At 30.8% G+C, this 20,860-nt stretch overlaps 2 protein-coding genes across 4 annotated transcripts; both read left to right on the forward strand.

Moving 5' to 3' along the window:
* Nucleotides 1–6,237: 6,237 nt before the first annotated feature.
* Nucleotides 6,238–10,662, forward strand: LOC11412043 (F-box/LRR-repeat protein At3g58900). 3 transcript variants are annotated; one of them, XM_003599826.4, is made up of 7 exons: nucleotides 6,238–6,389; nucleotides 7,017–7,985; nucleotides 8,143–8,313; nucleotides 8,414–8,679; nucleotides 9,915–9,948; nucleotides 10,030–10,097; nucleotides 10,253–10,662. In XM_003599826.4, exons 2-6 carry the CDS (start codon nucleotides 7,029–7,031, stop codon nucleotides 10,048–10,050), a joined length of 1,449 nt encoding a protein of 482 aa, XP_003599874.2. In that variant the 5' UTR covers nucleotides 6,238–6,389; nucleotides 7,017–7,028; the 3' UTR covers nucleotides 10,051–10,097; nucleotides 10,253–10,662. The 3 variants fall into 3 exon arrangements, with proteins under 3 accessions (XP_003599874.2, XP_024633734.1, XP_024633733.1); XM_024777966.2 differs by having other exon boundaries at nucleotides 10,282–10,662; XM_024777965.2 differs by lacking the exon at nucleotides 6,238–6,389 and having other exon boundaries at nucleotides 7,014–7,985.
* A 1,104-nt stretch (nucleotides 10,663–11,766) lies between these two features.
* Nucleotides 11,767–12,927, forward strand: LOC11410719 (uncharacterized). The gene has a single exon (XM_003599827.3). It carries the CDS (start codon nucleotides 11,879–11,881, stop codon nucleotides 12,761–12,763), a length of 885 nt encoding a protein of 294 aa, XP_003599875.1. The 5' UTR covers nucleotides 11,767–11,878; the 3' UTR covers nucleotides 12,764–12,927.
* Nucleotides 12,928–20,860: the final 7,933 nt, after the last annotated feature.

The following is a 20,860-nucleotide window of genomic DNA, read 5'->3' on the forward strand; positions in this document are numbered from 1 at the left end:
TAAAACCAGAGTTTTACCTTTTTTTTTTTTTGTGGGGTTTGTGCGACTGGGAAGTAACTAGCTAGGTACAAGAACTGCAACATAATATACATGATAGATGCACTTTCTAGAAATTTATATTAGTATAGACTATACCATATTTTTTTTTTAACCTCTGTAGTTTTTATATTGGACTTCCTCTTTTTCTTAAGAAATATTACTTTATATTAACTATTCAAAGATGCGTATTATTTCTCTAATCATATTGACTAGCCATCTTAACATTACTTTGTACTTCCTCCGGTCCTTATTATAAGAAAAAATTGACTTTTAGGTTTATAAAATAATTAATATATCTTATTGTAAATATAGACTAGATACATTACTTATACAATGAACCAAAAAAGTTAATTGTTTTTTATAATAAGGACCGAACGGAGTATTACTTTATACGTTTCTTCTGCATTTCAAATTTCCTTTTTGTCCTTTTTGTGAAGAAAGTTATACATGCATAATTAATATGTATACTTTTAACGAATTAATTGGACTCAAGTGGTTAATGACCTTAAAACAAAAGACGAATCGTTCGAGAAAATCCAAATTCAATTTTGGATAAAGCAATTATTGATTTTACTATACTTATCATCTCACACAAAATAATAGGCATATTTTGTGTGTACCATTAAAAAAAATTGTGTATGCTAAATTATTCATCTCAAGAACATCAAACTTCTTAATCTTTTACTATGTTTTAGAATCGAATCCTATTTATCATTAGGAATAAATTACCGCCAATTCATCAAAGGGTATTGTAGACATCACCATTGCCATGGTGTTATCCGATAGACCCAATTAATATTTTATAGGACACAATGTGGCAGTAATACGACATAGCATACATTGGTATATAACTTTATATATAAACAATAATCTTAAAACAAGAGAGAATCATTATTTAAAAAGTTGGTATTCCCTTATACATTCATTATTTTTTTTTTTCTTTTAAAATAAATTAGTACTTTTAATTAGAGATATCGTTAAAAAAAAAACTAATAACTTGTATTGAGGGTGATATTTAAGGATAAATTTCTTTTTCAAGGTATCTGGTCAAGAAGCCCAAAATATTCTTTTAACCGTTTTTTAATTATTTTGTTCAAACTTATTTTTGTTTTATCTACTGCCTACTTTTTCTTTTCCCAATCTCCATAAACTGATAGAGTGATAGAGAAGTAGGGAATTTAATGGTTTCGTACGTTCAAGGCAAAGAATCTTAAGAGCTTAAAGTAAAACAATGGCTTCGAAATTTCTCTGTTGTATTATTCTAATGTTTTAGGTTACATTTTATTTATAAAAACATTACATAGTAAATCAAAACCAACGTGAGAAAGACGTCTATGCCAAAACGAAAAATCTTTATTCTTGAAGATAAGACACTTGGTTCCTGTTGAGGACATATCATATAAATGAATTATATTACCATATCAAAAGGTCCTCCCTAACACAAGGTATGTCAGAGAAAAGACACCAGAATCACAAAATAAATATTTACAATAGAATCAAAAGTCATCTAATAAATTAAACATATAGATGTTATCTACTCTTAAACCCTTATACATATGATCCTTCTTTTCCTTATGCTTGCTCGATAATGCAACCAAGGTACGTGAAAGTGATTGAAATTTGCATCAACCATGAAATTTAATTTGGTTTTCCTTATTCTAAATCCTTTATTCAACCCAAACAACAACAATATGAAGCATCATCCTCCTATAAGTTCTGTGACAATGCCACGAATGTCATTTCAGCTCCGTTATGACACCGAAATCCTTCATGCTGGTGGTGGGAACGAGTCATATGACTCCGGTATTGCGACTTAGAGGGAGGGTAAAAAAGGTCAATTTTTTTTCTTATTTCTTGATTTGATGGTGTTAAAATGAGGGGAGGTTAGTGTTGTTTTGGAAAACTTGAGGGGAGGAATATTATATGTAACTAGAAGGATTACCTACACTACCTTCACTAAGTATAGAGATTTGTCACTCTTCATGTTTCTTTCCATGGACTGAAGACAATTATCCTAAAAAATTAGACAAGGATGTTAGATCCATAATTCTCCTTGGATTCTGAAGTGTGAGCATAAATTTTGTTGCATTTTGATGCCGATTGCATTACGCCCTTAGGAACGCAAAATATCCTAAAGTGGCATTTTCCGATGCTATGTCTCCTCTTGCAACAACAATAGTGACAAATGCGAGATTTTACTTCCCCTTGCCAAATGCGACAAGTCTCACATCCAAACCAAGATGGTTTCTCCTTTTCAAGTTTAACTTTTGGAATTTCTACCATAGATTTCTGAAGTGCTTCTAATTAACTTTTTGTTTCTAAAACTAGCGTCCAAATAAAAAATGACCTTCTTTTTGGTTGTCAACTTCTTAAAAGAATCTTTAGCTTCACTATGGAAATTTTCAAAAGCAATTTTTGAAGTTCATAATAGAAAAAGCTTAGTAAGATTATTGTATCTTCAAACAAATAGTCCCATCTCTATGTCATCGTTATCTTTCTTTTATTTTTTCTCATGATTTTCCAAAGCCATGAGCTCATGTTCATTTTCTTCAAGCTTGCCAAATAATGTGGCGATGTTTAAAGTTGTGAGGTTGTTTACCTTCTTGATGTAAAATGCGAATTAGTTTTATAATTATGGAATTTCCCTTCTAAACCAAACATATCAATATTGTCAAACCGAAAATATACAAGTTATTGGAGCATAGGTACAAAAAAATAATATCATATTCTCATAAAATAAAATAAAATCATGTTATGTAATTGTTGGGAAAATTATACTTTTTTTTTTAAGGAGGCAAAGTTATAATTGTAATCTCTTAACTTAATTTTAAATATTAATTTGGTAAATTTTCTTTTAGTCGTTGCAATTTTTTCCTTTTAATTTACTTGTATATGAATTTTCAAGTTTTAAATCTAAATTTCATATGAAAAATCAATAGAAAACCATAAATTTAAAGATTGAGAGATTACAAGAAAAGAAAACCATAAATTTCTACTATGGCTCTGTTTCGTAAAAATAGCGGATAGCTGATAGCTTTTAGCTGATAAGCTAACTGAAGTGTTTGATAAAAATAGCGGTTCAACTAGCTGATAAATGTAAAATGACATAAAGGGTATTCTTAATTCATAATAAAAATTATATCATTAGTTTAAGTATTTGTAATTTTGTAAACTAATTTTTCTTTAAAAAAATACTTTAAATTTATTAATTTAATATATCCTATGTATTATAAATTAAATTAAATTTTATTCACTAAAATTTTATCTTATATTTATTATCATTTAAGTGTTTCCACTTTATAAAAAAAATAACATTTACCTCAAAAACAAAAAAAAAGGTAGCACTAATAGAGTAATACTAATAACAGAGAATAAAGAAAATAACACTTACTTCAAAAAAAAAAAGTAACACTAATAGAATAATAGTATTTTGTTTCGTAAAAAAAAACGAAGGTATATATTTTTTCAAAAGAAAAAAAAAGGCCAGCTGAGATATATACAAAAATTGAAATAAAGGGATAGTAGTCTTTATTACGTAGCTTATTATAAAAATTATAATAGATAAAAATACAATTTAAATGAAATAATAAGGGTAAAATTGGAAGAAAAAGTGAGAAGCTATAAGCTATAAGCTCAAACGCTACTTGGAATAGCTTCTGAAAAATAGCTTATAAGCTCGTGAAATAAGCTATAAGCTCATGGTGAAAAAGTGTTACCAAACAGAGCTTTTTTTGTCAAACGAGCTTATAAGCTATAAGCTAAAAGCTAAAAGCTCTTTTTTGGGGTTAACCAATCAGACCCTATAACTCTTTGTACTATAACTCTTTGTGTGTTTCTCTCTCTTCCCTTTACTCTTTTAATTGCAGTATACACTATACACACAACACAGTTATTTGATTAAAATAGTTTTTGCATAAATCTGTGCAAGAACATCAGAACGTTCTAAAGCAGTTTCATTAACATAACCTTTCCAAGTAAACCACTTGAGAATTATTTTAAGTTGCAAGTTAATTTTTAAAGGGTCACAATTCAAACTCCTCATTCCTTGTGACTATTTTATTTACTTCAGAGAGACCATCCCCAATCACTCTAACCACCCCCTCAGAAAATCAGTCCCCAGTCGCATCCTTCTCCCCTCCCAAAAGGGAAATATTGGACCACCAGGAGGACACCCCACGAAGGCCGGAAGGCCTACCACAAAGGAAAAAATAAATAAAATATACTCCCTCTGTTTTTAATTACAAGCAAATTTTACTTTTTAGGTTCATTCAATTAATGATGTATGTGGTCCATATTATAAACCACATACATCATTAATTGAATGAACCTAAAAAGTATAATTTGCTTATATTTAGAAGCGAAGGGAGTATCTAATAATTTGTATACGCGTTTGTATTTAGAAACTAGAGGATTTTATAATTAGAGACAAAAAGAGTACTAATTTATTTTTGAATATAAAAAGTAGGGTTAATTAAGTTTTTGGTCCCTATAAATATCTGCAGTTTTGTTTTTAGTCCTTATAAAAATAAATCACACTTTTTAGTCCCTACAAAATTTTCTGTTAGTGTTTTTAGTCTCTGTTAAATTAAAATTTGTTTAGTTATGTTTAAACTTCTAAATTTTTGAAAGATTTTTTACACACATGTTCATAACATCGTAAGACACTCTTTTTGTAAATTTTTTTACTTTTTGAACATGTAATGAATTAAATATGAATTTTTCTAAAAGCCAAATTTTCAAGATTATATTAATGAAACTTTGGACCTAATAATAAAATTTTAAGTTACTTTTTTGCGGATGAACTTTGTATAATATTCTAAGTAAGTATGTGAAAAATATGTTACGAATTTAAAAGTTTAAGCACAATTAAGCAGATTTTAATTTTACAAGGACTAAAAGTATGTGTTGGTCCCTGTTAAACTAAAATTTGTTTAATTGTACTTAAACTTTTATATTTTTACATGATTTTTAACAGACGTGTTAAGAACATTATAATAATATCTTTTATAAAAAATTAGAATTTTTTAACATGTAATGAATTAAATATAATTTTTTTAAAATGCAAAAAATTCAAGATAAAACTAACGAAAATTTGGACCTAAAAATAAAATATTGAGCTAATTTATTGTGGCGGAACCTTTTATAATGTTTTAAACAAGTATGTCCAAAATCATTCAAAAATTTAAAATTTTAAGCATAATTAAACAAATTTTAATTTAATAGGGACTAAAAACACTAACGGAAAATTTTGTAGGGACTAAAAAATGTAATTTATTTTTATAAGGACTAAAAACAAAACTGCAGATATTTATAGGGACCAAAAACATAATTAACTTTAAAAAGTAACATTGAATACATTTATATAAAAAGGAAAATGATAACAACTGATCATTTGTTAATATTCGCCCACATTTCAAACATATTTATTATTTTAACAACTTTTTTTAATATCTGAATTCTTTGTAAATTGTTTTTATAAAAAAGGGTTAAATATGTTTTTGGTCGCTATAAATATACCAAATTTTCGTTTTAGTTTCTCTAAAATTTTTCTTTAACTTTTAGTCCCTTAAAAAATTTCAATCTTCACTTTTGGTCCCTCCTTTAAAATAAAATCATACTTAGAATTTGTATTTTTGAATAAAATTTTGCAGAAAAATTCATAATATTATAAGAATCTCTCCCAAAAAAATTTAAAATATTTTAATAGAACATAAATTTAATATGAATTTTTATATTTTTGATGGTTAAAAATTCATATTAAATTTTTGTTTAGTTAAAAAATTCTAATTTTTCTTGGGAATTATTTTTACAATATTCTACTCATTTCTGCACAATTTCATTCAAAAATACTAAAATTAACTTTAAAATAGCGATTGAAATTTTATACGGATTAAAAGTTGAAAAAATAATTTAGAGAGATTAAAACAAAAAGTTGGTATATTTATAGGGACCAAAAACATATTTAACCTTTATAAAAAAGGACCGTAATTTTATTATTGAGGAATGATATTTGAACAACCATTTTTTACAACTTTTGTGATAACTTTCTCTATTATACTCATGTTATCTTTTTCCTTTCTGTCTTTGTTGTTTTGATTTTTATGCCGATACCTCATTTCCTCTGTAAAATTTTGGTTATACGAAAAGTTGTCACGTTCAGATAACACTACTCTTTATTATTTGGTGTGTTGTGTGCAATGAAGGTCACCATTCCCAAGACATTTTCTCTCACAAGAATCAAGGGGTCATAATCAAGATTATAAAGTTACTCTCACCGTGACCCATCAGTATCTTCCTTCATTGCAGTATGCTCTTTAGCTTTTTGCGTCACTCTCTTCATCATTGCTAAGGTAATCTCTTCCTTTTCTTCTCTTCTTAATGGATTTTTCAGATTATTATTTGCTACTCCCAACTCACACTTAAATGTACCAATGTGTCCTTTAATATCTATTCTAGTGGTAGCTGATTCAAATGTAACGGACAAAAACAAAACATATGATAAAAAAACATAGAACTTGTATGAATGGAAGGGTTTAGGGTTGAAAACGGTGGTTACTGAAAAGGAGAAGAAAGAAAAAGGGTTTAAGGTTTTGCAAAAACCCAAATTGTCCCTTCAAACGGTTCAATTTTTAAGGGCAAATTTGTGATTTTCCTGGAGCGGAATCCGGGAACCACCGGAGCACACGAACTGGAAGCGAGCTTGCGTTCGCATTCCCATAGTGGTTTTTCACTGAGATGGAGCACCCTCATTCGGGTTCCCGCCTAGATTGACTACTTAGATTATGTTTAAGTGATGAAAACATCGTCTTCTGTAAAAAGCAGGATAAGGCTGCGAACAATACACCAAAATGGTGGGACCCTGTCCTAGACCTTGCGTACACAGGAGCTTTAGTGCATTGGGCTGCCCTTCTTATTTTACTTGTAACTCCTTATTAGTTTGCATTTTTATTATTGTTAATTTAATATTTTTTTAGCAGGTAGCACGGGTCATGGCTGGTCCAATCTCATCAACCGATGTGCATAAGATCCAACGACATAATATGGATGACATGATCGATATGATTAGTGACTTACCTGAGGCCGTTCTTCTTCATATTCTTTCTTTACTCCCGACCAAAGATGTTGTAAGAACTTCCATACTAGCAAAGAAGTGGAAGCACTTGTGGACCTACTTATCTGCCTTTCATTTTGAAACTTTTCGTCGTCTGAATGAGTCAAGCCTCCAAAATCAGAAAAACAAGGCAAATTGCCTCTTAGATCTAGTTGGAAGACTTATGCACAAATCTACTCGCATAGAAAGGCTTGGCGTTCAAATATTTAGATCTAGTATTGATACAGACAAAGTTAGTTCTATAATATCTTCTGCTGCGAACCACAAACTACAATATCTTGACCTTTCACTAGGTGATCGAAATGATAACTTTGTCTTACCACATAGTTTCCCAGCTTTCGAGTCATTAAATGAATTGCGTTTAGGACTCCAGTTCACTCTACATATTCCTAGTGGTATTTGTTTCCCTATCTTGAAGACATTAGTAGTTACAAATGTTACCTTTGCAAATGAGAACTCGGCTCAACAACTTTTCTCTGGGTGCCCTGTCTTACAAGAGTTGGAGTTGGATAATTGTTATTGGGAGCACATAAACCAGATTAGTCTCTCAATTTCCACATTAAGGAAGTTGACCATCAGTTATCTTATGCTTTGTGTAGATTATGATCATATTATGAAACTCAAGATTGATGCTGTGAATCTTCTATCTTTATACTGCATATGCAATCCAATAATAGAAGTTATCCCTGTTAACCTGACCTCCCTAGTTGATGCGTTCATTTTTCTTGGGTATGTCTATCCACATGATGAACCGTATGCTGCTCAGTGTTCAATTGAGCTATTGAAGGGACTTGGTAGTGTCAAATCTCTCAAACTAAATGATATTATTCTTATGGTATGTTCGACTGTTTTCATATCTTATTCATTTTTTTGAAAAAAATATTGTATATGCTAACGCCTAATGAGAATGTTGTCTTTAGTTATGTGTTTCTTATAATTGTTGCACATTTTCTGTGTCATAATACTGAATGTAGTTTTGTTTCCGTTACTAGTCTTTTTACCATACATTGGATAATCTGCATCTGCATCTCCTTCCTCTTCCTACATTTTACAATTTGACACATCTCTATGTGTGTTCTGTGAGTCCCGGGAACGCTTGTGCATTAGTAATGGACATTCTTCGGAAGACTCCTAAACTGGAAGATCTTACGATTCCTGGGGTGGTATGTTTTACATTCCGCACCAGTCCTTGTATTTGTCACGTTTCAAGGATAACAATGATATTATTCTGGTCAATTGACTTGTTTATTGATTCTTGATTAGGTACTTAACTACTTGGATAGTGATGATTTGATACTGAACTCACTGCCGTGCTGTTTCAAATCTTCTCTCAAACGATTATGCTTTTTAAATTTTCATGGAAATGTACATGAAATCAAATTCGTTACATTTATCTTAGAAAATGCCCCATATTTAGAGGAGATCAAGATACACTGTTCGAGACATTTATCAGCTGATATGGAGAAGCTAGATGATGTCCGGAACCAATTGCAAGATGTATGCCTGGAAAGTTGTGTCATCAAGTTTTGGTAAATTTTCTTTCTTACTTGCTTTCTTTGTTTTCCTTTGAATGGGCTCAGTTTACTAATTTAACTTCATTCTGTAATATAAAAGTGTGGTTGACGAAATAAATAACTTCGTTAGCAAGACTACTATGACTAGTTTATAAAGTATGCCATTTGTGAACTGAATCAATTTATTTTATTACACAAACTCTGATTGTTGGGAAATGAAATCGTCCAAGTGTTTAGAGTGGTAGTTCTTACTTTTTATACTTGCCATACCAAAGCATGGCATGATTTTTGACCCCAAAAAGAATCTTGAACTTGTCTTTCAAACTTCAGTAGGTGGTTTTGTCTCGCTTTGAATTTTGTGAAACTGGCTTGTTTACCCTGCACCTTGCGCTCACACTATAATATCCCAACATTTTTAGACCATGTTAGTATGGCGGAATGCTCAGTGAAGCTTAAATGTATGTGATTGACTGATGATAGTGTTATAGGTTAGGTCTTTAGATTGGTGTGAAGTCCAGACATAATGGAGAGCAAACTTTTAGGGTTCAGCAGTATGCTTTAGCATGGCTCCGGCCAATGCTTAGATGTTAGAACAGTTAATCGGCAGAGAGTTAGACACTTAACATGATGTGAGATGTTTGATTGAAATAACAATAACATGATGTGAAGGTAATGCAAGTTGAACTAGAGGAATTGTATTATTTGTTTTTATCTATTTGATTGAGTTAAAATATTTGGTTAGTACATAAAAGTTATGTATTCTTTTAAATGCACTAAGTCTATATTGTGCCGTGTTTTTGAGATCATATGAAAAACTTTAATGTTGACTTGATTGACATGAAAGCTAATTCAAAATTCTTTACTGTATTGTTTTATATCAACATAATTTCTCAAAGCTCTTGTTCGGTAATATCTTTACTTTTTTATTTCTTGAAACTATAGACTTTTGCATTATTTTCATTGTATATTACATTCATATTAATAGGATGTGGCTGATGTTCTTTATAATATTTTTAGTATGTAAAGTAGGTTTTTGTACTATGATCTTTTCATGATATGAGCCTAATTTAGTTCCTTAAGATTTGGTTGTTTGGTTAATCCCACAACCTAGTGTGTTTGGAACAAGTTTTCATGAATAAGACCATGTTAAATTTAAACTTTTTCTTTTGATTTGACTTGGGAGTTTGAGATCTTTATTCTGAAATTATGTTGACTTGCTCGTTGACATATATTTGTTTTCACTGTTTCAGTAACAGCTACTATGAACCCTCTAACAACGATGAAGTGAGTAAAACTCTTACTTTTCATAATAGCACAAAATTAGTGAACACTTCCACTAATTATTGGTGGCTTTTTCACTGTTAGGTGTTGAATGCCGTGGTATAACTCTCGGTGTTTTCTGGCTGTAAATTCTGGGCTGCTTCCTGCTGTAGGTAAGAATGAACATGCTCTGACTGATCAATTGTTTTCTCAATGACTTCATCCTCTCCATATTGTGAACCTATTATGCTATTTCCCTTTTTTAATTGATATGAGATTTTGTGGATTCTGAACAGCAAATTTTTATTTTTAATTTTTTTTATATCAGAGGCACTTTGACAAAGTTGAAGCATCAAGGATGAAGATCTTCTTAAAGGACAAGTTGTGAAAAAGCAGAAGTTTTGCTATCTGTCTCTGGTGTAGTGTGTAAACTTGTCTTCAATGATTTTCTGCTACTTATTTAATCTCTGTTTCCTCTTTTGTTATGTATTTAGCAGATTGAAAAATGTTTGTTAGTTCTAAGAACATTCGCCGTATCTTTATTCTGTCAAGTTATAGTGTTCTAAATGTACAAGTATGGCAAAAACACCAAAAGAAGATGTTGCCGGATTATCTCAAAGAAAGATCCGATGTTGAATTGCTTTCGATAAACACAGTTGTTCAGAAGATCGCTACATTGCTTCTGAACTTTTGTAGGAAATCAAAACCGGAACAAGTTTCGTTAAGTAATTTTTAGAAGTAATTTTTACATAGTTGTTCACGTTTTTACTACTTTTACACAGATTGTTTACCGATTCTTTTCCCTGTTTAAATGGTTAAAAATCAAAACCAGGACCATGTAACGTTGTCATGCAGTAAAAGCATGTGGTATTTTTGTGAACTATTGTTATCTCCCATTCTTATCTTATGGTTATAAAGGTACTTTCAGAAGTTGCGAGAATATATGCTCAATTTTTGCATCCTAATAATTTGTGAAGTTTTTTATTTACTTGGCTATGTAATACTTTTCAAATGATTGAAATGAGTTGTTGTGGTTATCTACCATGCTTATCTTATTTCTCACATTCACTTGTACGATGAAAGTAGTATTAATTAGAATTATAAAGGAAAAAAGTAATTAATATTGATGGAAGTATATATCAAACATTTAATTCATTTTTATAACGAATGTAAGACTTACCATTTGAACCAAAACTTTCTCCATTAATTAATTTTGTAATTTTGATGTTGTCACATAACAAAATTGGTCATAGTCATGTCCTTACACCTAACAACATATACCCATTTTTGTACCCCACTTTCACATGCACCACATATTGTGTTATCTCGTTATAATCAACAACAACATAGAAGAATTATAAAAAATAAAAAAAAAACATAGAAGAATTGTCAATAATTTACTAAATTTATTTTATGTGGATTTTAAATTTTCCTCAAAGAGAAAGTGGATTTTAAATTTATTAAAATCCACATAAATTAGATAGAATCATGAGTTACATAATTATTTTTCAAATATAACGCCTTTGTATTTGTAATAATCTTACTCATGACCTTCATTCAATTAAGAATAGATAGTGCTCATGTCATCCAGAAGTCCTAGCTCAAGATCGGAATGACAAAATGCCGAAATTGTTAGGTCGGATGTCAAGATCGGGGTTCGAACCCCGCTACCTCCACTTATGTGTGTGAGTTTATAATGGCTTTGTCATTCCGTCTATCTAAAAAAAAAAAAAAAAAAAAAAGATAGTGCTCATGTCATCGACTCATCGTATATCCAAATAAAAACGTATATAGTGTAAAATAAAAGTTAGTTGAAAGCAAAACATGGGTAACATTGCTCTATTATTAAAAGCACACAACTATAGAATATAAAAATAAAACACAAATCCTATTGACATTTTATAAATTTCCATTTCCATTAACGCAACTATATACTTCAATTGCTTCAAGATCAATGGAAAATGAAGACAAACATTTCCTCTTCCAACCACTCCTACCTCATTTCAACCCTTCCTCTTATGAGATTAACCAACAAAACGATTACAACAATTCAAAATTCTTCATTCCAAACAACAACAATATCATACATCGTATCCTCCTTATTCTCTTTGTAGCAATAATCTCAATATGGGCAAACTATGAAGCATCAAAAACCTTTGACATACATATAGTAAACGACACAAAAGACTCCCTTGCCGGTCGTCGTTTCACTCTTTTCTATGTCTCAAACGACAAAGCCTCGCGTATACTTCTCAACACAAGCTCCTTCGTAGAACAAATTCTATACCCTAATGGAAACAACGATAATATTGATATCAAGAATAAGAAGATTATAAAGAGTGTCACCCTTCGTCTTGCTCGTCAGAATCTCGATACCATCACTACGATCACGGCAGATGAAAAAAATATTAATAGCTACGTGATTGAAATTAGTCCTATGTTACTTGAAGATGAGAATTTCAACAACATGGCTATAGTAGGTGCAATTCAACGTGCCATGGCTCGAGTTTGGCTATGGGATGGAAGGTCTAAGGCATCACCTAGGCTTCTTGATGGTATGGTGGAATATATTGCCGAGTTAGCCGGATTCCACCGTGAGAGACTCTCCGGTGGTGTCGGGGAGTCGCCGGAATGTGAAGATGGACGTGAATTATGGTGGGACAATAAGGACCCTACTCATGTTGCACGTTTGTTGCATTATTGTGAAAAGTATGATAAGGGGTTCATCCAACGGTTGAATGAAGCTATGAAAGACACGTGGCATGATCGTATGGTGGGTGATGTGTTGGGTTTGAAAGCCACGAAGCTTTGTGGATTGTATAATGCTACTTATCTTTAGCAAGTAGCATATATTTTTTTTTTTTTGACAAAGTAGCATATTTTTTGGTATTTAACTTTTTCCAAATAGTTCATTTTTTTACTTTAAATTATTCCCAATTGTTGTTGAAAATTATTATTGAAAACGATATTTGAAATCAATATATGGTGGTCCTGAGTTTTTTATTTTGATCAAATACGCTATTAATTTGGCCACATACATTTGATGCAATGATCACATGGAATTAACGTGACGCATGTGCCAACTCAGATTTGTTTAGATTGGTATTAAATTTAATTATTTTTTGTAAATAGCAGTTAATTTTTTAGTATTTGTCCTTGTTTATTTTTTTCAAGTAGCCTAAATTAACAATTCATTTTTAAATGAATAAAATGAATAAGTGAGATGTCAGAGATTTAAATCTCAAAAATTTGAATCCCGTATATGTATATATTATGTACTGTTAATATCAACTGAGTTAAACTAATGAAGACTGTTAAATTATTATTAATTAAATAAATAATGTGGTCAACTTAGTTTTTTTAGGGAAATTTGATGGTTGAGTTGTCAAACACGCTATCAATTGGGCAATGATCACATGGAATTAATGTGGCGCATGTGTGATTAGGTGGGATTAACGCATACAAAACACTAATAATGGGGAACTTTTACGGTACACTCATAAAGTTATTATAATTATAAATGATAATATTTTTCTTCAAAAAACAATTTATTTAACTATTAATTTAAAGAGTGGATGTACCGATACACTCAAATATATTGGATGTACCATAGAATTTGCCCTATATTTTCGCTTTACTTGTAAAAAAAATTAACAAATTTGTACTTCCTATATTTCTAAATACATATCACAATTTGAGAATTTGCATTATATATTTTATGGAACCACCACAAGCTCTATCTAGCACTTGTATTGGTAGTAACTTGTTATACCTCTTCTAAGCTTCTCAAATTGTCACTCCCTCTTTTTGTTGGAGGTGGGGTTTAGTATAGGAATGAATAGTTTTTTTTCATGATGGAAAAGTTATACTTTTAGCCATTGATTTAATAGTTTTTTATTTGAATGGTCAAGATTAATTACTTGGTAATTGTTGATACTTTTTGTTGAGCATTGTGTGATCTTTATTCGGACCCCACGAAAATCATTTAAAAACCATTTATCATTTGTTTTCTTTATTTATTTATTTTGTACTACATAATGTGCCTTGGAAATTTCTGTTGAGCTTGTTGTTTCATACCCAGGTAATGCTTTTGGCGCATATGTTTTAACTTACTATATGTTGCCACATTAAATTAAATGTTAGAAGGATCTAAACAATTTTTAAAATTTGATTAAAAAGATAAATAATATGTGACATAAAATTAAATCATGTGGACTATTTTATGTGACATAAAATTAATTTTGTTGACATTAATTATGTGTGGCATAAATTAATTTTGTCTTCCTTTAAAAAAAGAATTAATTTACACGTTATAAATTTTTATTCGCATATGTATCTAATTTATACATTGATTTATAATAAAACACATTAAATTTCTTAAAAAAAGAATATAGACATCAGTTCAGGATTATATATTTAACCGACAATAGCATAAAAGAAGAATAATGTCACTAATTCACATTGCATGGGTAGCCATAGATTAGAGCATTAAAGTACTGAAACTGAGATCCAGATTTCCAAAACACATAGAACTTTTGAAGCGGATGTCCATTTACTTGAGAAGGAAAGCATTGGAAAATTAAGTGAAATGGAAAAAAAAAAAATTAAAGTTGAAATCTGTCAAATTAACAAAAAATAGAAGGTTTGAAAGAAAACCAGATCTGGGAGGTGTCTAGATTAAGGGAAGAACTTGGAAAGGTTGGAACGACAATTTTGAAGGTCAAATGTTTATTGGTTGCAATAATTTTCTTTTTGGTTTGCATTGTATCGAAGATTCCATGAAATAGTTGTTCATTAGTCTATGATTTCTAGGTAGGTCGAATTAGCTGTTCTTGAGTTTATGTATTTTAATTATGTTCTTATTTCAATTCTGTGTTAACGCCTGCACTGCCTAAGTATTCAATGAGAGATTAAATTTCAATTCTTATTTCAACAATGAAAATGGCGTTTCCCAGGTTTTTCAATCAATTTGTTCAGTGTCTTTTTTAGCCGTTGGAGAGAAGGAGGAAGGAGCATTGTGTGTTCTGAAATATATCTGAAGTGTTGTAGTTAGTAAACAGGGTGGGGTGTACTAGAAAAAGCAAACACCATTAAAAAACAGTTTCTTTTTTTTTTTTGTTTTTTTTTCCTAGCAGGTTCATCACCGCCACCTGTCCTGGAAAAGGACACTTTCCCATGGTGGGAAAAAACTGTCCCTTCCCAGGCTAAACGCCACCTTTGTTGGAAGTTGGAAATATCTTGTTGCCTATTAAAAACAAAGTTGTAGGAGAAAAATGCTCCAAAAACTTGTTTTGGTAAATAGTCTCAATCATTTGACTTCTTCATAATTCTTGTGCACCTTTGTTTTCTCGTATATTGCAGAGAAATTTTTTAAGAGATTGTTTACATCTTTATTGTACTTTCCTGCAAACTAATTAATTCTCCTTCAGCTCTTAGAGCAACCCTAGATTGATTTCAAACTTTGCTACCATCACAAATTACTTAGTGATGGTCAACCTATTTCGATAACTGTCACGAGCTCCATAGTCTTCGAGAAATCTCTCTTCGGGTGGTTGTGGTTCCCCCATCTATTAGGTTATCTCAATTACATGTTTGTCCATGTTAATCTCTACATGATTTGCTCGAGTAGTCTTTTCAATTTCCGAGTCAGAGAGAAGTTCAACTGAGGCATGTCCTCGTATGCAAGATTATACAAGTAGTGAGTAATAAGTAAAATAACAAAATAAAAACGAAAATTTTATTGTTGAGAAAAAAAAAATCCAAATAAGTAAAAATAAAAGAGTAGTATACAAGAATTTGTGACACCTTTTGTAAAAACATTCTTTTTTCTCTCCTTACATTCTTTTTTTCTCCTTTATTGATCAAAAACAATAGAGAGAGAATAAGAATATAATGTGTTTATGAGAGAGAAAATTGTTCAAAAGTTATCATAAAATGGTTGTACAAATATTATTTATCAAAATAAAATTCAACAATGATTTTGAAATCTCAAAAACGGTGCCAAAAACATGATGTAAGCATGTTGAAACACAAAAATAGACTAAATGCTTGAAGGATTGTCTGGTTAAGAAAAAATCAACACAAATCGAATTATTTTCTCTAGATATCAGATGATAAGGATTTCTAATCTATAGTGATTAAAACTAATTAAAAAAAGTCTAAAACTAATGGAAAATAATATGAAAATGATGAATGATCATATATCCAAATTTTTTATCTAATGGGTTCATGATACAATCGCCTCAGACCTACTCTCGTAACACATGTTTTAGGTACTAAGCATACAGTTGATCTGATCTCAGATTGTATTTGCAGTGAGTACAATATTAGAATCTAGGGTTTAGACTGTCTATGAGATGCCTTGAGAATGATCCCAAACGTGGTATTTATAGCCCTTTGTGGGATTGTTTTAGCGTGACTTAAGCCCCAAGCAAGTTTTACTTTAGGTCTTAGGTCTTTTTTACCCGGTTCTAGATGCTTCTAGAAACTGGCTAAGGCGGCGTGTCTAGGAGAGCGCGCATGGGCTTCAGGAGCCCTTATGTAGGGTGCTTAAGCCTTTCTAAATGGCTTTTAGGCTCTTAGAAATATATTGACGGTCCACATATGATGATAGCAAGATCAGATACAATTGGGTGCTTGGGGATAATTTGCAAATTTTCAACATGGCGCAAGAATCATTATGGTATGTAACAAGCACCACATATGATCCATCAATTAAAAACGTTACCTGAAGAAGGGTCATGTTTCGTTCGATATTTTGATGCATCATTCTTTGAGCTGGTTGTACAAGTATGCAAGGGAAGCCACACCCCAGGCATAGCTATAAACCATGTCTAGATCTTTGAAATACTTCAAATAAACCACATCAACGTACATGTCACTTACCCATTTGGGGTTGGCCTAGTGATTAGTTTGGGATCTTGGAGCTTGCTCCTCTCAAAGTCTCATGTTCGATTTTCTCTAGTGTCAATTTTGGTGGGCAAGTCCATATAAAGCTATAGCTCTGGCTTTAAATAGGATCCCCTTAAATTAGTCGGTCCTTGAATCAGATACCGAGTTAAAAAAAAAAAAAAGTACATGTCACTTTTATGGTAAAAATTGTGTAATCCACCAAAGACAACAAATAGGCTATGGTCACATGATACATACATCTAGTGAACCTCTACTTTTTCTTTGTCCTCATCACCATATATAATCATAATGCCATCTTCACATCCAAAAAGAAGAGAACATGAGTTTGAACCAACAAATAAATATCTCTTCTTTTTCTCCGAAATTCAAAACCTTATGTTCTATTCCTTTTGCATATAGTTTCTTTTTTTTTTTTTTTTATTATTGATTTTTGTATCTAATTATTATGAGATAATAAGCAAAAAGAAAAAGGAAGAAGGAAGAAAACAAAACATTTTTTAACACTAATTTGTTGGACTGTTAATTTTTTAACACACTTTTCTCCATTTTTAACACAAAATTTACTTGGTCTAACCAAACCGAAAGAAACTCCATTTTCCAGTTCAACATATCAGTCTAGTTCCAAAAACATAAATTTATATTTTAGGCTAAATTGTTGTTTTGATCCTTAACTAATTTTTTGTTTCCCTAGGTTTTATAACTAATTTTTGTTACGTTTAAGTCCTCTAAATGTGCTTTTCATTAAATTTTAATTCTAAATGTCAAAGATAGACCAACATTACATGTGGTTCACCAACGACCTCAATAATTTTTTTAATTTTAACCATTTAATAGGTTTGTTAAGAAAAACTAACCATTAAATTTTGAAGGTCTAATAAATCTAATAATGTAGCATCACCTTCATATATGAAACCCTTGAAACCCATGAACTTCAAACCTCCAAACCTAAAAAATCCAAACGTTTAAAAACAAAATTTTAGGATGTGTCGATTTACTTTTTTTTTTTGGTCAAGTAGCCTAGTGGTTAGATAAATTTACCTTTAAGATGAATAAGTGGGGTGTCTGGAGTTCGAACCCCAGCCCTTGTACATATTGTGCATTATCCCTTATCAAATGAACTATGCTCATGGGGACATGTGTCAATTTCCTTAACACCCTTTTATTAAAAAATCAAATTTAACCTTGAAATTATGTTTCTAAACTTAAATTAACCCTCTTATCTCAAACCTAAATTAACTCCTCATATGTGTTCCGTGATGAGTTTCATTCCAAATCCAGAACCCTCTTCTCACCAACACTCATTCTTCTTCTTCTTATTAACTTGTCTTGAAGTAAACTATTATGATGGAAAGAACTGTTGTAAATTTTGTATTATACTTTGTCTCATAATTTTAAGTTAGAAAATAAAGAAAATAGTTTTATTATATATAAAACATATTTTATTTGAGATACTTACCTTGCCACGTTTACTAAATTATCTCACATGTTGCTCATGTTTATAGAAACTGGCTTGCTTGTAGGAACTAATTTTTTTTTTCTTTCTTAAAAAAATCTCTAAAGCTCACGTATTTTAATAAGAGCAATGTTATTTGAACAACCTTTCTTATGACAACTTGTTAGCAATAGAGAAAGAGAAAGTTATTGCAAAAACTGTCAAAAAATAATTGTTTAAATATCATTTCTTTTTTAATAAATAGAGAAATGCAGTATGTGACCATTCTTCACTATCACAACACAACCGTTTTCCTTAATTAAAACAAAATTACATTATATTTCTTAGTTAGTGTTTCATGGAGAATTTCTCATGTTCATATAATAAGGTATTAACACAAGCTTCATCTTTGATTCAGAATAAGTTCCTGGGTTTTCTTGTTGTCTTTTTTCGTGTCTTGATAACCTCAATACGATCATCATCGAGAAGAACATATTGTATTTATTGGGAGTTGCACAATCTTACGGACAATTCCTTAGTTCAGTGATTACATGCCTCATGTTTATTAGTTTTCAGCCATCCACAACAACAAGAAGATGAACTAGTTACTTAAGATAATACTTGTTTTGGAAATAATAAAAACAACTATTTTTTATGGATTTCAATTGTTTTAGAAAAATGCATACGATTGTTCAATTCAAAAGTGTTTATCTCTTTGCTAACAAGTAAAATCATAAGATATTTTTTAAAATAAAAGGAGAAAATGTTTCACAACGTAAAGGTGACATTTACTTTCCAAGAATGAGTTCATGAATGAGTCTTGAAATAAATTTGCATTATGTGAAAGTGTTATAGGTTAATGCGAAAGTGAACAGATGACTTGTGAAAAAAAAAATGAGTAAGTGTCATTGTGTTTATTTTTGAATGACATATGTGTGTTGTATTATTATTACTTGTTATTACTTATCATACTTTATATAACTTCTTTACTTCCACTTCTTTACTTCCAGGACCGACCCAACATGTCAAGAGACCTAAAATAAATTTTATAATGAGGCTTTTTAGAATTAATTAAAAGAAAAATAACACAATGCTTAGTAAAAGCATAATAAATCAAGTTTTGTTGAATCCAAGATTTGAACTTACGATTAAAAGGATTCGAGGCCTTAAAATTGACCAACCAACCTAGATAAATATTGATCATTGATATGTCATATTACATATTTATAGTTAAATCGACTTATTTTAAAGCATTTTATAACCCAAAATCTTGAGACCCAAAACCCTTACTTGGGTGGCTTGGTACTTAGCCGGTCATGTTTACTCCCTTCCATTAACTTATGTTTCTGTACTTCTAATGGCACAAAGACACAACAAACATGTGAAAAGTAGTTATGAGTCTATTTTGTGATTGATGTTTTGAAAACTTATTATTTTGATGAGTTGTTTGATTGGCTTTGCATGTCTAGTATCTACCTTTTGGTATTTTGTATCCTCATTCTTATTGGTGACAAGTGACAACGAATGTTCTGGCCTCAATGTGGGGTCCTTCTGACTCCCCTCATGACCCAATACTGGTATCAGAGCCTGGTTAGGCTTGCTGGACGGGAGTGGGAGCGGGATTCTAGTGTGGATCATCCTAGTGATGTGGGTGAGTCACACTTGAGGGGGAGATTGTTGGAAATCAAGTGTGAGTGATAATGTTCCACATCTGCTAGAAATGGAGCAAATGTTGGATATATAAGAGACGAGACCCATAAGCTCATTGCCTTAAAGTTTTGGGTAAGAGTGTAGTGTTCTCTTAACGGGTCCTAAATGTTTAATCCATTGCCGCTCCAAGCGCTCCCCAGACTCCTTGTGTCGGTCCGTTGCGCAGAAAGCAGAAAGGCAACACCATCAAAGGAAGCATGATGAATAGATTAAAACGTGTTATGAGTGTGAATTGTGAAAGATTTTAAAAATCAGATATTTTCGAAAGAGGAGTTTACTATATTATTTAGTAAACATCTTTGCAGAGTATTTTTCGGTTTAGGATGTCACCACCTTAACTAATATACTTGCCACAAACAACATAATATTTTGTGGTAGTGAGTTGAGTCTGATTAATTGATTGAATACGTTTGGCGTATAATTGTGGTAGCTCAAACGTAATAACACTATGATATTGACAATGCATCGAATTGTACTTTCAATTTTGATACTATTACCCAAAATAAAATGTAATAAACATCAATCGTATACATTCATCCAACAATATTTGGATTTTTTGTACAACATTCTTTACACTAATTTTTTTTATTATGCGAATAAGTGCCCTAATGACATTGATTAAGAAATCCATTGATTTTTTTTTTTTTTTTTTTTTATATTGAAAACATAAATCAAACACAAGTAAAAATAATAATTACACAAATTTTTATGCAAAAAATACTATATTTAGTTACTTAAACAATGTTTCAAGGACACTTGTTAGCATTTTTTTTTTCTTTTCTAACCAAAGAAGATAAATTACCTATTGCAATATACACTATAATATTTCATAATTGAGTGCGATACAAGCATGTATGGAATAATCATTTTGATGTTCAAATA

Source organism: Medicago truncatula, chromosome 3, assembly GCF_003473485.1.
Source record: "Medicago truncatula cultivar Jemalong A17 chromosome 3, MtrunA17r5.0-ANR, whole genome shotgun sequence".
NCBI classification, from domain to species: Eukaryota; Viridiplantae; Streptophyta; class Magnoliopsida; order Fabales; family Fabaceae; genus Medicago; species Medicago truncatula.